The 16,959-nt window shown below is 32.1% G+C and overlaps 1 protein-coding gene across 11 annotated transcripts in view; it reads left to right on the top strand.

Annotated features, from left to right (window-relative positions):
* The window catches only part of NBEA (neurobeachin), a 668,634-nt gene that overhangs the window by 210,758 nt on the left and 440,917 nt on the right, over positions 1-16,959 (top strand). For 9 of the 11 annotated variants that reach the window (XM_077868094.1, XM_077868093.1, XM_077868092.1 and 6 more), the window contains 3 exons: positions 1,133-1,240; positions 6,749-6,917; positions 8,342-8,437. In XM_077868094.1, the coding sequence (XP_077724220.1) occupies positions 1,133-1,240; positions 6,749-6,917; positions 8,342-8,437 (373 nt within the window). The remainder of the gene's footprint in view (positions 1-1,132; positions 1,241-6,748; positions 6,918-8,341; positions 8,438-16,959) is intronic. The other 2 variants (XM_077868099.1, XM_077868102.1) reach the window with 1 other exon arrangement.

Genomic DNA, 16,959 nt, shown 5'->3' with positions numbered 1-16,959 from the left:
ATGGAAAACAAATACTAAGTATGTCCTTTCCCTATTCTGTGCTGCAAAGGAATCAGACATCTTAATTTAGAAGTGAAAAGTCATAATTGAAATATATAGAGGATTTAGAAGGAAGTCTATTTATTTTTAATTAGTTGGATAACAACAAATTATTCTATTTGCAGGAATTGTATTTGGTACTCTATGTATATGATCTGATTTAATCCACACAATTCTTAACGTATTGTATGAGTGATAAAGTACCGGACTGAATTTCAGGAAACTTGGCTCTCACTAATTTGCTATGTCATACATTACTTAAAATTTGTCAGTTTTTATATCTTCAGCTATTAAAAGGACTTTTGGTGGTTGTGATCTTTTTTAAAGAATTTATTTATTTATTTATTTATTTATTATTTATTTATTTATGAGAGAGAAGAGAGAGAGAGGCAGAGACACAGGTAGAAGGAGAAGCAGGCTCCATGCAGGAAGCCTGATGTGGGATTTGATCCCAGGTCTCTAGGATCAGGCCCTGGGCTGAAGGCGGCGCTAAACCGCTGAGCCACCCGGGCTGCCCAGTGGTTGTGATCTTTAATGTCTTTCAGCTTTAATATTAAGGCTATGACTAATTTTTTTGTTTACAGTTTTAGCTTTTTGTAGATCATGAAACATACTTATACATATAAAATCTCATACAATGTCGTATAGTAATCTCATATGTTATAAAAGCATGATGGATAATAAATGAGCCCAGTGACTCAAAGAGATATAAGTAGAGATTGGGAAAACGAGGCTCAGAGAATGTTAGTATTAGTAAAAGTATTAGTAAAAAGCCCACACAGCAGAGTTTGAGCTCAAACATTCTGAAGTCCAAGATAAGTATCTTTTCAGTCTTACTACTTTTCTAAGTCTCTTGTGGTAGCTGTGGTGATGAAGAGCAAGAGCTTTATTAAGTAAGTGACACTGTGACGAGCAGAGAGGAGAACAGAAGCGGTGTCTTATAATAGAGTACTATTGTCAATAAATGTTACTCAGTGATAGGGAGGTAAAGACCATGGCTTATGTAACGCCTAAAGATACTAGAAGTTATACTTCTATATATGTTTCTGTATTATGCTATTTTCTTTTTAACAATTCTCTTTCTTTTTTTAAGACTCCATTAGAAAGTGTTCCAGGTAACCTTTCTCCTATTAAAGATCCTGATAGACTTCTTCAGGATGTTGATATTAATCGCCTTCGTGCCGTCGTCTTTCGTGATGTGGTAAGTTATACCTGCTTGATTTCCCAGGAAAAAAAAAATCTTCCATTGTCATTTGTGTAAAATACTTTAAATGTTACAAGAAAGCTGCTATTACAACTAAATGTCCTAATGTCAGGAATTTAGGTTAGAGCATACTTCTGATTGTAAAATGATTGAGCCTTTGCTTTTTTTGAAAGCTTATTGATACATCATTTTTTTAGATGATGTGAAATTTTAATTTAGTTTGTGTATATACTAAGACTAGGGATAACCTTGAAAAATTATGATTCACTTCGTGTTGAATCACCTGCTTTTCTCTTTTGTATTCCTTACTTCATCCCTAGGTATTTACTATTTTATTATCAATGTTCCTTGTACTATGAATAAAAGAAATTAATTCAGTAAGGAGTTACTGGCAATTACTTTTTTGAGGGGCAGCAATTACTTTTGAAAGAAAATCTACATTTTTAAAGTAATAGGTATTTATGAGAATTTGAGTTACAAAAGTAGCATTGTAAAGCTTAAGGAAAAAATAGCTTGTGGAGATGGTTTCTTGAAATACCCCAGTTATATGATTACTTACTGAAGTTGAGTAAAGATAAGGTCAGCCTTTTCACAAATCACATAGAAACATCTGTGTTTCACAGCAGATCCAATAATGACAGTACTCTTTAACATAGTTATTATTTTCCGGCCACTTTGGATTCTGTTTGTCTTATTTTAATTGATGATTTAAGAAACACAAAAGAAAATTTAAGTATTTATTTGTTTTAAATAGGCTCCACACCCAGTGTGGGGCTTGAACTCTTTAACTCTGAGATCAAGAGTAAGAAAGTCTATATTTTAAATTTATATTTAACAATTAGTTGGCTAAGTACTTTGTACTTTAGAAAGTGGTTAAAACATACTTGAGTGACACAGCATAATAAAGCATGGTAAGAATATGTGACAGAAAAATTGTCACTCTCTTTAATATGTATCAGTTCTTACAAATTATTAGAAAAATTATAAACATACAAACAAAAAGTAGACAGTGGACAGAAAATATAAAAGATAAGGTAACAAATATATGATGAAGTCAGTATCACCAGTAGTCAAGGAATGTAGAAAAATAATGGTGAGATATATTTATTATTAGATAAATAAAAAATTTTAAATAATAGTCCCTAACATTGCAAGGGTGTATTGAAACATGCTCTGTCATATATCACCGGTAGACATTTAAATTGGATAAACTTTCTGATAGTTCTTTTTCATAATGTGTCAAAACTCTTACAAATATTGATGCCCTGTGACCCGGTGGTTTTACCTAGAAGTTATGTGACTTCATGTACTCATCAAAGATGCCTACAAGAAAATGGGCAACATTACAAATATCTAACAGTTTCAGCTTAATGGACCACAGTATATTCATTCAGTGGGATAGTGTGCAGCCATATAAAGTCATATTTTTGAGGGAAATTTAGTGACATAGAAAAGTGATCATGATATATTTTAAGGTAAAGCAACAGTACACAGAGTATTTATATTACATAAGTACTGCATTTTTATGTGAGTGTATGCACATGTACATGTGCACCTTCAAAAAAATCAAAAAACATACTAAGTGTTACTAATGATTATCTCTAGGTAAACAGTCTTTTATACTTTTTTATGTTTTCAGATGTTCTGTAAAAAAACCATTTTTCTTTGCAATTAATAAATAATAAAATAATTTTTAATATGGAGATAAAATGTACTATACTATAAAAACCATGATTTAACAGTCTTATAATAATCTGGACTCTAATCCAGACTTGAAGAAAAAAAATTACTAACAGATTAATCATTTAAAAATGAGACTTGAAATTCATCCTGAAAAAATGTGGTATGGAAAGAATGTTTTTTAAATGAAGAATGATTAAAACACAGAGCATACCTCATCTCCAAGAAGCACAGACAGACTTAAGATAGAATGGGTTTATGTTAATTAAGTGTAACATTGTATTTAAATTGTTAGGAAATTCTGCATTAGGTTTTTATGGTAGATTAGGATAATTTTTTCTAAGACTCCTAGACGTTAAATATGTTGGATAACCCAACAATGGTGGTGCCTAGCTTTGTTCCTGAAGGATGGGAATTTAGTGTTCCCAGATGTACCTGCCAAACATCATTAAAGTAATAAAACTTGTGTTTGTTGAGTTTATAATGGGTTTCAGACACTTAATGTATATTATCATAAACTTCCATTTTAGGGTAAGAGAAATTTGAGATTCAGAAACATTAAGATTATCCAGGTAGCACGAATTGGTCAGAACCCTAAAGAGCTCCCCAAAGCATTCTCTTTTTCTTTTTTCTTTTTTTCTTTTTTTTGTTTTGTTTATCCATGAGAGGCAGAGAGAGAGAGAGAGAGAGAGAGAGAGAGAGGCAGAGACACAGGCAGAGGGAGAAGCAGGCTCCATGCAGAGAGCCCAACGCGGGGCTCAATCCAGGGTCTCCAGGATCATGCCCTGGGCTGAAGGTCGCGCTAAACCGCTGAGTCACCCGCTGCCCGCATTCTCTTTCATCATCATATTTCATAGATTGTAAGGCACACTTTTTTTTTTCACTTTTATTTATCTGTTTTTTTTTAAGTTTTTATTTAAATTTCAGTTTGTATACAGTGTAACATTAGTTTTAGGTGTACAGTATAGTGATTCATCACTTCCATACATCAGCTGGTGCTCATCACAAAAGGTGCACTCCTCTTGGAAGTATTTGACAGTTGATATATTTTAAAGTCAATTGTAGATATCATGCCAAGAATTTTACTTGACTTTTGAAATTTTTGTGAATCAGTAATTATTTTTAGTTGCCTTAATTTCACAAATAAATGAAACAAAAAATTAAGTTTTTAAGGAAAAGTATATGTACATTATACATATATGCATATAATATGTAATATATATACATATCTTGTTTATTTTCTATTATGAAGACATTGCTGATTTAAATTCACATGAACTGTTTAAATCTCTGTAAAGCATTGTGTGACAAAATTTGCTATGTGGTAAGAATAAAAAAAATTGAAGGGTGCCTGGGTGGCTCAGTGGTTGAGCATCTGCCTTCAGTTCAGGGTGTGATCCTAGGGTCCCTGGATTGAGTCCCACATCAGGCTTCCTGTGGGGAGTCTGCTTCTCCTTCTGCCTATGTCTCTGCCTCTCTCTCTGTCTCTCATGAATAAATAAATAAAATCTTAAAAAATTAAAAAAATTAAACTTTAAAAATGAACATTGTTTTCAGTGTTCCCCAGTAAACCAAAATGTGAAAGCAGATTCATTATGCTTCTATATTAGGTTCCTTCTATATGAAATAATATAAACTGAAGTAATTTTAATCCTTGAAAGTTGAATTTAAAAGTTTTTTTAACATCCTGGTTGAAGCATTAAAGTTTTTAAAGGATTTCAGAATTAATTATATTATTATCGATTCAAAATTGAATAGTGGAGGAACTCATATCTTAAGTAGATGGGGAAAACATAAGAGTTTGTCTTCATAATAATAAAATATGTAGGCAAGACAAATTAATTTGTATACAAATTTAGTTCTCCAGCTGTTTAGCCTCTATGTATGTTGTGCTTCATTTTTAAAGACAGAACTAGGAATAAGCAGCACAATTGGTTTGCTGATCTGGATTTGAAAAGAAAAGGCAACTGTTTTCATGCCATACTTTCGAGAGATTTTAGCTGGCTAGAACAACACTTCACAGTATCTGTTGTTTGCAACTCTGCAACTTTGTAGTTGACATAGGTTCATTCCACACATGCTTTTTAATTGCCTGGCACTGAGTTTCCAGTGGTGGAAATATAAGTGTTACAGAATATTACAGCTTGAGCTGTGTCTGAATTCATTCCTGGTCAATATCTTTGTTGATATGATTGCACTTCATTTTCCTTTATAATAACTTTATTTGATTTTTTCCTTCTCCATATATTTATTCCATCAGCATTATAATTCAGAGTATGCATTACAAACACTTTATAAGAAACTATATTTCTAGAAAAGCTATCACCCTCAGAGTATGACATACTAAATTTATGATATTTCAGAATAGATTTGGTCTATTTCAGTATTTTTCTGTATTAGCTGTACTAATTCCATTTGGTAGTATTAAATTATTAGTAAATATCTCGTTTGCTCTCTTTTCTGACAAATGCATATAAATACTAAATCTTGTTTACATTGTGCTTAAATGAAGTAAAAAATAGGTGCCTTTAATGGAGTTGCTAGACTTTGATTCATGTTTGCTTTCCTTATTCATATCATAGTATTTTTTATCTGTTATTTGTGGGCCACAATAATTACTTGCAGTTTCCTATGAAGTGTTACTTTTACCTAGCTTAGAAAAAGGGCTTTATAAACCATTTACATTTAATTCCTTCAAGTATGGTCTAATGTGAAAGTGGTATTGGAGGTTATAAATTTGCTTCCTTATCAGTTTTTTCCCTATAATATAGTTATTTAGGCTTTCAAGGTTACATGCAGCTCTTTATATTTTACAAAACATAATTACAGAGTTGTCTTTTCTACTACAGTCTGCTTTTTTAAAAAATTTACTTTTTAGAGAAGGGAGGCATGGGGGGAAGGGCAAAGGGAGAGAGAGAGAATCTAAAACCATCTTCCCTATGAGGGCAGAGCCTGATGTGGGGCTCTATGACCTGAGCCAAAATTAAGAATCAAAATTCAGAGTCAGATGGTCAACCAGCTGAGCCACCAAGGCACCCTTGCAGTATGCTTTTTGAAAACTATTCTCTCTATATCCTAACTTCACCAGTTGTTTTCATACTTTTTACCAATTTGTTGCACTGGAAAAGCTCCCATATTGTCCTTGAGCTTTTGAAATTCAGAGCCTCAATATTGGCAGTATTTTAGAGGTCATTTTTCGAGTGTAGAATAGTGGGACTGCTACTCATTTTTAACTATTTATGTAGTCACAGATTGCATTAGTTTTTCTTAAGCTGCAATATCACACTTCTAGCTCATACTGAGCTAATATAAAGTTCACATTTTCTGTTCCCTCATTGTTTATGTTTCCCCTATTTTGTACTCATATAGTCTCCTGAGTTAGTAATATGTTAGAATTGTAATGTAGCTCAATTATAGTTTTATTCTATTAATTTTTTGGTTATAACATTTGGAAATATTGATTTTTATGCAGATATTATTCTTTCAGCCTTTTGCTGTCTGTATATTTTATAATATACATACTCTGTTGTTATGGAAGAAATGAACAGTAATGGTGAAAAAGACAAAGAATAAAATTTTGTGGCATATTCAGCAAAATTTTAACATTCTCATTTTTTAAATTAAATTTCAACCTATAACTTAGGTGATATATTCTTAGAGCTTTGTATTTATACTTAAATGATTCTAATTAAATAACATGTATACTGAGAAGTTTTAATTAAAGTTAAATGCCATATTTTGCCTCCATAAAAAAATAAAATAGTTTCTTGTACCCCGATAACTTTAAAAATTTGAATGTCAGAACCTCCTTTTCATTTTATGCAGGATGATAGCAAGCAGGCACAGTTCTTAGCTCTAGCTGTTGTTTACTTCATTTCGGTTCTGATGGTTTCCAAGTATCGTGACATATTAGAACCCCAGCGAGAGACAGCAAGAACTGGAAGCCAACCAGGTAGAAACATCAGACAAGAAATAAATTCACCAACAAGTACAGGTACTATTTTTTTTTAATTATTTGAATTCTTATCATTTATCTCCTCTTTATTTCATTTTTACATCCAGTTTTAAACTAATCCTACTCATAATCACCTCACATATTTATAAGTAGGTGGTATATAAATACCAATTTAATATTCCTCAATTCCACAAAAATGTGTTAATTTCTATGATATTTGCTATATTCTCTTTTTATCAGTGCAGTTTTAGTTTTAATGTTCCATCTGTTAATGCAAATCATTTACTATTTAATATGCAAATAACTTGTGTTTTAAATGTATTATTTTTTAAATTTTATGAACATGAAAGTAGAAGATTCTTAGAGAGTAGTTCAAAACCAAGAATAAGCCTAAATATAAATCTTTATAGCCAAGTTCAAAGATAGCTTCTTTCTTGCTGGCTTATTCTCTTTCTCCTTGCTGTGTATAATTATTTAAATATCTAAATATTCTGTCAGAGATTCAAATAAACAGACATACATTCTAAACTTTATACTAAAGTTGCTTCAACTAAACTCAGAGACGTACAGACAACAATGAACCATCTTGGATCATATTTTTTTATCTTATTTAGAGAAGAAGCTCATGTTGTGGGAGTTCTTGCATCATCAGCTTTGCCTACTTCGCTTGAAAATGATAAACACATTTTCTGGCAACTAATATTTTAACATCATGGGATGCTTTCTGTCAGTTGCATTTCCTGCCATGTGTTTATATCAAGGTTATTTCTTGGTTGTTTGCAATGTATCCTTGGTAACCTAGTGGTTATTTCATGTACCAATGGATTAATCTGTAGTTGAAATTGTCTTACCTAAATAAATGCATATGATATATAAATAAAATGGACATTTAAAAAAGTGAGTAGAAATTAGTGGTCAAATCTCTGTATCTTGTTTTCCCTGAGCATATCATATCTCCTTTACCTTGCTGTTGTGGAAATGTGAATTATGTTTTAGATATAATACTTTATTGTTACATGAACACATAAACATGATATTATTTCTTTGTAGTATACTTTTAACTTTATTCTTCAAACTAAACATTATCCTACCATTCCAGTTTATGTCTTTTGACCATTTAAAACACTAAGACTCTATTATGTTAATTAACTCTTTCTTCATTTTAAATGCATTCATGTCAGCTTTAGATGTATAAAACAAGTAATATTTTAGTCAGCCTTCCAGTTCTGATTTTGTGTGTGTGTGTGTGTCTTTCTGTATGTTGCTAAAATTACTCTATTTAACAGGTGTATGATTTTTCCTTTCTCTTAATACATAACCTCTTTCCTTCCTCCAGAGATGAGTCTTTATTGCTAGTACTGTTTGCATGTTGCAGTAATATAGAGTTGTCATGGATCTCCAGTGGACCATGTTGCAGGTTGTTACATGCTGGCTCAAATTTGATTCCATGATTTTCTCTACAGTTGTGGTCATACCATCTATCCCTCATCCAAGTTTGAACCATGGATTCCTTGCCAAGTTAATTCCTGAGCAGAGCTTTGCCCACTCATTTTACAAAGGTAATATTGACCTCATCTCCTGACCTGTTTGGGTATTTGTATTTCATTAATTGTTATACAATAAATATCCATAATGTAATTGTTTATAAACAAGTATATACCTCAGGTTTCATGGAGATACGTTGTTTTTATATTTGGCTGTTCAGAGCAAAATATAGTTTTTATATTTATATTTAATTACATTTCTTTAAGTATCATTTGCAAATTTAAGAATATTTAATTATATATAAGAATATTCAGTGATAGCATTCGCTAGAGATTGCAGAAGAGTCACACCTTAGTAGCAGAACTAAATCAGCCCTAGAGTAAAAGCTACTCTAGACTCACAAGAAAAAAAAGCTTAAAAACAAGTCTTGAAAACATCAAATTGATCTGTAGATCACTTAATTTACTGTCAGAGCAAAGTTCTACCTCTTTTTAAAGGAATACAAAAAAATTCTTCACCAAACAACATAAAATTCCGTGTTATGCATTCAATAAAAATTATTAAACATGTAAAGAAGCAGGAAAATGAAATATATAAGCAAGGGGGAAAATCATTCAGTAGAAACAGACTCCAAAAGGGTAGAGATAGCAGTATCAGCAGATAAGAACATTTAAATGGCTTTTGTAAGTACCTTGAAGGTATTTTTCAATCTAAAAGAAATAGTGAATGTAATGAGGGAAAAAAAATGGAAGATTTTTTTAAAGGAGCCAGAAAAAATAAAATAACTGATATGATGTCTCTGGGTAAAGGTAACATGGGATTGCTCTCTGCAGAACAGGATTATAGTGGGCCGAATTCTGTACTTCCCCCTTGCCTGCCCCACCCCAGATTTTCCTGGGTATATACCCTGGATGAGTCCTGGGACAATGAATAGCATAGATTTTGATCCAGTGACTGTGTTGTATTTCATAGCACAATTGCTTTTAAGAGAAAGTGATGATCCATATAGTCCGGACCCAATTACATAAGCCTGATAAAGGCAGAGAAGTTTTCTCTGGCTTGATTACAGAAAAGGAAGCCAGAGAGACTGAGAGTGTAAAAGTGACTTGACTAGAAGAAAGTCCTTTATTGCTGAGATGAAGGTGACAGGAGTTCAAAGATCTGAGATCAACTTGTAGGAACTTGAGATCACTACCTGGCTGACAGTCAACAAGCAAGTGGGGGGCATTAGCCTGCAACAACAAACAACTTAATTCTGCCAATAACTTGAGTGAGTTTAAAGAGAACCCTGAGCTCCAGATGATACCATAGTTCAGTGTTTTCCATATATTGGCTAATGATATGGAAGACTAACTTATAGAACAAATAAAGCAGTGAAATCCTTTTTTTTTTTTTTGCGACTTGATGAATGCACAGACTTTTTTTAAAAAACAAATGTGCAACCTTTGAACATCATGATGAAATAAAGGAAAAATCCTTTCTTTTCAGCTTTATTGCTTACTAACATCCAGCTGTGAACTAAGAAGTTAGATTAAAAGTCTGGAGTTCGTTTTGTTTAAAAGATGTTCCAAAGGTTTAGCCGTCGTGGCAGGAGAATATTGTAGAATAGTTACCCAGATCAAGGAGCCTATGTCAGACTATCAATGCACTGCTTTCTTTATCAAGGATATTTTCTTGTGAAAACAATATTAGCTGAACTGTACAGTGTTCTTAGTGGCTAATAAAGTTTTGAATTACTTTAAGACTGATGTGGTGAATTTGCTATTTTCTTTACTATGTGATAATATGTAAGCTGATCATAAGTCCTTGTTACTGTATGCTATGGTACATTGCAAAGAAAAGTCCTGTTGATGATGTTGAAACTAGAAAGTCAATTCTTGGTGTTTTTACAGGATAAGAAACCAATTTGATTCCACTCTTTAAAGACTAGTAGAACTGGCTTCTTTGTCAGACATGTAAAATATCTTTAATGAATTAAGTACTTAAAAATGGGGAATGATTGCAACATGTTTTTTTTTGAGTTAGCAGAAGCGATCAAAGGACAAAAAGAATCTTGGAAGTTTATGGTGTCTATGACATTTTTTGTTCCTTAATTATTATTTAATATTATCAAGAGAGTATCTGGATTTTTAAGGATGATTGATTTTGCTTACTGTTGAAAATTTATCTCCTGACATTTTATGTATTTGATAGAATGTTTTGTGTTTAATTTTCTACCAAAAGAAGATTCATACATAAAAGATTCATGGAACTGGAATCCATTGCTTTCATTGAAATATAATTTATATTTGATTATAACAATATAAGATAAGTTCCTGGAGCTGGGCGTTGATGAGCATTGAGAGTACATTTTGAAGATAAAGCATTTCTAGTTTCATTTTGGTTAAAGCTTTACAATGAATATTCTGAGCTCTCTGATTTTCATTCTATTAACATACTCCTGTGATACTGCTTTCTTTTTCTTTTTTTTAGTTAAAGATTTTTATTTATTTATTCATGAGAGAGAGAGAGAGAGAGTGTCAGAGACATAGGCAGAGGGAGAAGCAGGCTCCAAGCAGGGAGCCAGATGTGGGACTCAATCCCGGCACTTGAGGATCATGCCCTGAGCTGAAGGCAGATGTTTAACCGCTGAGCCACCCAGGCGTCCCGACACTGCTTTCTCTACTCCGCATGATATTAAAATAAAACAAAAGTAGGTTAACTTTATGTTATTCCCATGAGTGACATTATTGGCAGTTCAACTTGGATTAGATAAGTTAATAAGCAAAAAGCTGCCACTGTCATATTATCAACTTTAAATATTTATATTACCAGTGTTGATATAAAACATTTATATACGCATCTCATTTGGAGAATCACTCTTTTGCTTAAACTTTTTGTTTGTTTGTGACATGTAATGGGAAAAAGTCACATAATAACAACATTTGTATATATTGGTCACCTGTACACACACTTTCAGTGAACAACATGAACAATTTTATAATTATTTTCTTTTTCCCATTGTTATCTTTATTCTGGTTAAATTGAATTTTATTTTTTGTTTATGGAGTCAAATAATAAAAACAGCTCTGCTTTTATTTTGTGTACTTAATTTTCAAAATTATTTTAATTCATTTTCAGAATGTCAGTCAGTGACAGATTGAAAAAAAGGTAAATTTTCACAATTAATTTGAGAAGCGCTGATTTGGACTACTCTTCAACTTCACACTTCACTTTTTTCTTTCAGCTCATTATTGAGCCTTGTAAAAATTCTGAACTAGCTCTCTAGCCTCTCTCTCTTTTTTTAATCTTTGATAAAAGATGATAAACAAGTGTACACCTCAGTTTTCATAGAGTCTTAACCCTTTTTAAATATATATATATATATATATATGTACCATGATTTGCAAATTGGATAAAATTCTGAAGGGTTAGAATGCAAAAATATGTACTAAAGTACACATATAATTATAAGCTATGATATTTATATAGTGTAAAATATTTAACTCTTAAGCTAATAATTTTACTTTTAGAATTGTATCCTAAGGAAAAAATTAAAGTTATGCCAATAATTTATATGGAAATATTTTTACTACTCAGTTTTTATTTAATGTATGTTTAGAAATAAAGTTAATATTTATTAAGTAAATTGTTACATTCATATCAAAGATTTTCAATATTATAAATCTGTTATTTTCCCTCACTGTTGAGATCATTTTTAATATATCCTTTGTAATCCATTATGTGGATGCATTATAATTTATAAGTACTCTAAAACAGTCATTATAATATTTATATAATTATTATTTGAGACCGATGTTGCATAATATAGATTTCATTAATTTACAGATAATAATCATGCCTGAGTATTCCTAGCAAATATTTCTTAAAAATGTCAATTTTTTTAAATAAATGTCTGTTTTCAGTATTAGTAAAGGTACTAACAAAAGCTTCCTCTCCTCTTTCTTTTTCTTCCATCCTGCAGTTTAACCTTTTGTTAAATTTACTTTATGATTCTTACATTATATATTTGTTGAATTAAATGAATGGTTTCCTGTTACATCCTAAGTGCTGGGAATATGCAATAGTGAATGAAAAGTCTCTGTCCTTATGAAATAACACTCTAGCAAGGTAGATACATTTAAACCACACACATAAACATATAATTGCAAGTTATACTGCATTCTGAGAATAAAATTAAACTATTATGAGAAACTACAGAAGAAGAGACTTAATTTGGTGTTAGGAATGACTTTTCATAGAAGAGACATTTAAACGGGGAACAAAAAGATGAATTCAGTGGGTTTATGTAGGGCTTGAAAACTAAGGATTGGGTTTTTAAAATAGAGGAATCTTGTATTAATGCTCTATTGCTGCGATTACAAAATACCACAGACTTACTGGCCTAAAACAACACGAATGTATTATCTTACAGTTTTAATTACAAGTGTAATATGGATTTGGCCAGGCTAAAATCAAAGCTTTAACAACACTGTGTGGGTTTCTGGAAACTCTTGAGGAAAATCCATTTTCCTTGCCTTTCAGCTTCTAGAGACCACCATATCCCTTGGCTTATGGCATTCTTCCTCTTTCCTGCATCTTTATAACCTGGAACAATGCATCTTTCAGACAGTTATTCTGTATTTACATTCTCCTCTGAGCACAGCTAGGAAAGGTTTCTTTACTCTAAGGACTTCTTAGATTGAGCCCACCTGGATAATCCAGGATAGTCTTTGTTCGGCAAAACCCTCCCACTTGATGTCCTTCTTGCTAAAGTAAGGTAACAGGCATATGTTATGAGAGTTAGGACATGGATATTTTTAAAGAAAGTGTTCATAATTTGATCTGCTATAAGTATCATAATCTGGCTTACAATTTTACAAGAGTATTTTGGGTATAATGAGGGAATAGAGTAAAGGGGGCATTAAGGAAACCTGGATAAACCAGTTGGAGGCTATTGCTCTCTAGGTAAGTGATGCTATTGCATAGCACGAAGGTGTGGTGGCAGTGGAGATTGAAGAGAAAGAGAACTTAGACATAGTATGGAGGTAAAAGTGAAAGTATATGGTAACAGATTGGATGTGGGGCATATGGTATGCCAGGTTTCCAAAGATAATGCCTGGCTATCTGTCTGAAGTTCTGAGATAGAATGGCCATTTATCAAAGCAAACAGTACTGGTAAGTCAGGTTAAAGAGAATGACCAAGACTTCCATTTTCAGTATGTTAATTTTTTTCTTTTCTTTTTACTATATGACTCCCTTTACCCATGTCTCCCTTGCTGCCCCAGCAACCAGAACCTATTCCTTCTTTGTATCTATGAGCTTGATTCTTTTAAGATTCCACATATGATATCTATCTTGAGATCATATGATATTTATCTTTTTCTGAGTTACTTCACTTACCATAATGCCCTTGAGGTCCATCTATAGTGTCACAAATGACAGGATTTCATTCTTTTTAATGGCTGAATAATATTCCATTTTGTTTGTACACCACAGTTTCTTTAACCATTCATCCATTGATGGACACTTAGGTTGTTTCCATATCTTGCTGGTTGTAAATAATATTGCAATGAACATGAGAATGCATTCATCTTTTCCAGTTAGTGTTTTTGTTTTTTTTCGGATAAATTCTCAGAAATGGAATTGCTAGATCATATGGTGGTTCTATTTTTAATTTTTTGAGGGATTTCTGTACTGTTTTCCATATTGGCTGTACCACTTTATATTCACACCAACAATGTACAAACGGCTCTTTTCCCTCACATCCTTACCAAGATGTTATTTCTTGTCTTTTTGATAGTAGCCGTTCTGACTGGTATGAAGTGATATCTCATTGTGGTTTTGATTTTCCTTTTCCTGATGATTAATGATGTTGAGCATTTTCTTACATATTTGGTGGCCATCTTTATGTCTTCTTCAGAAAAATGTCTATTCAGATCACCTGCCTTTTTAAAAAATGGATTTTCCTTTGCTTTTGAGTTATATTGAGTACCTTATATATATTTTTATATTAGTCCCTTATTGGATATATAATTTGCAAATACTGTCTCTCATTTAATAGGCTATCTTTTCATTTTGTTGATGATTTCCTTGCTATGTAGAAATGATTTAGTTTGATAGTGTCTTATTTTGTCCTGCTTTGTTGCTTTTGCTTTTGGTATCAGATTAAAAAAAAAAAAAAACATTGCCAATACCTATGTCAGGGAGTTTACCACGTATGTTTTCTTCTAGGAGTTTTATAGTTTCAGATCTTACATTCAAGTCTTTAATCTATTTTGAGTTAATGTTTGTGTATGTTGTAACATAGTGGTCAAGTGTCATTCTTTTGGATGTGGCTGTCCAGTTTTCCCAACATCATTTGTTAAAGGGACTATCCTATCTCCCTTGTGTATTTTTTAGTCCTTTGTTGTAAATTAACCATATAAGCATAAGTTTATTTTGGGCTCTATATTCTGTTCCATTGATCAGTATGTTTGTTTTCATGCCAATTCCATACTCTTGGATTACTGTAGCTTTGTAATATAGTTTGAAATCAGGGAGCATGGAGCCTCCAGCTTTTTCATTCTTTCTCAACATTGCTGTAGTTCTTTGAGGTCTTTGTGGTTCTCTACAAATGTTAGGATTATTTATTTACTTCTGTGAAAAGTGCCATTGGAATTTTCATAAGGATTGCATTGAATCTGTAGATTACTTTGGGTAGGGTGGGCATTTTGACTGATTCTTCTAATTTTTTAGCATGGAGTATCTTCCATTTATTTGTTTCTTCATTATTTTCCATTAATGTTTTGCTCTCAATATACAGTTCTTTATGGTCTTGGTTAAATTAATTCTTAAGTATTTTATTCTTTTTGATGCAATTGTAAATGGGATTGTTTTCTTAAATTTTCTTTCTGATTGTGTATGATTAGTGTATAGGAATGCAACAGATTTCTAGATACTGATTTTGTATCCACAGCTAACTGAATTTCTTTATCCTAACAGGTTTTTGTTGGAGTCTTTAAGGTTTAATGTATATAATATGTCATCTGAGGATAGTGACAGTTTTTCTTCTTCCTTTACAATTTACATACCTTTTATTTCTTTTTCTTGCATATTTATTCTCGCTAGGACTTTTAATACTGTGATGAATAAAAGTAGCTAGAGTAGGTATCCTTGTCGCGTTTGTGATCTTAGAGGAAAAGCTTTCAGCTTATTGCTACTGATAATGTTAGCTATGGATTGTCATATATGGCCTTTATTATGTTGAGGTCTCTGTACCCATTATGTTGAGAGTTTTTATAGTAAATTGGTGTTAAGTGGTGCCTGGATGGCTCCTTTGGTTAAGTGTCTGCTTTGGGCTCAGGTCATGATCCCAGTGTCTACCTCTCCCTCTGCCCTTACCCCCTCTACCCCAGCTCCTGTTTGCTTGCGCTCTCTCTCTCTCTCAAATAAAAGCAATAAAATCTATCTTAAAAATCTGATGTTAAATTTTGTCAAATGCTTTCTTTGCATCTATTGAGGTGATCATATGATTTTTATACTTCTTTTTGTGAACGTGGTTTATCACATCAACTGATTTGCAGATGTGGAACTATCCTTGTATCCCTGGAATAAATCCCACTTGATCATGGTATATGATCCTTTTAATGTGTTGAATTTGGTTTGCTAATATTTTGTTGAGGATTCTTCCATCTATGTTTATTAGGGATATTGGCCTATAATTTTCTTCTCTTGTGGCCTTCTTGTCTGGTTTTAATATCAGAGTAAATGCTGGCCTCAGTAAAATGAGTTTGGAAGAGCTCCCTCTTCTTTGATTTTTGGAAGAGTTTGAAAAGGTACTAATTCTTTAATGTTTAGTGAAGCCATCTGGTCCTAGACTTTTGTTTGTTGGTAGATTTTGATTACTGATTCAGTCTCTTACTAGTAATTAGTCTATTCAGGTTTTCTGTTTCTGTAGGATTCAGGCTTGTTAGATTGTATGTTCGAGGAATTTTTCTCATTTTTTCCAGATTGTCTAATTCATTGGCATAATATTATTTGTAGTAGTCTATGATCCTTTGTATTTCTTTGATATCAGTTGTAAGAGCCCTTCTTTCATTTGTGATTTTGAGTACTCTTTTTCCCTTGATGAGTCTAGCTAAAGGTTTGTCAATTTTCTTTATCTTTTCAAAGAACCAGTTTTTTTTTCAGCTTTCAGTTCCATTTCTTCTCTTTGATCTTTTTAGTCTCTGTTTATTTATTTCTACTCTAATCATCATTATTTCCTTTTTTTTTTTTCTGCTGACTTTGGGCTTCATTTATTCTTCTTTTTCTACAGCTTTTTTTACACCTTGAGATATAAAGTTAGACTATTTGAGAATTTTCTTCTTTCTTGAGGTAAACATTTCTTGTTATGATCCTCCCACTTAGATCTGCTTTGGCTGCATCCCACAAATTTTGGTATGTTATATTTCTTTTTTAAAAACTTTTTTATTTAAAAAAATTTTTTGGTATGTTACATTTCCATTTTCTTTTGTCTCAAGGTATTTTTTTTTCTTTTTTGATATCTTTGACAAGTTGATGGTTTAGTAATATGTTAACTCCATGTATTTGTGAATTTTCTAGTTTTCGTTGTGTAGCTGATTTTTAGTTTCAT

This window comes from Canis aureus, chromosome 24, assembly GCF_053574225.1.
Source record: "Canis aureus isolate CA01 chromosome 24, VMU_Caureus_v.1.0, whole genome shotgun sequence".
Classification (NCBI taxonomy): domain Eukaryota; kingdom Metazoa; phylum Chordata; class Mammalia; order Carnivora; family Canidae; genus Canis; species Canis aureus.
This window is presented reverse-complemented; position numbering and strand designations above follow the sequence as displayed.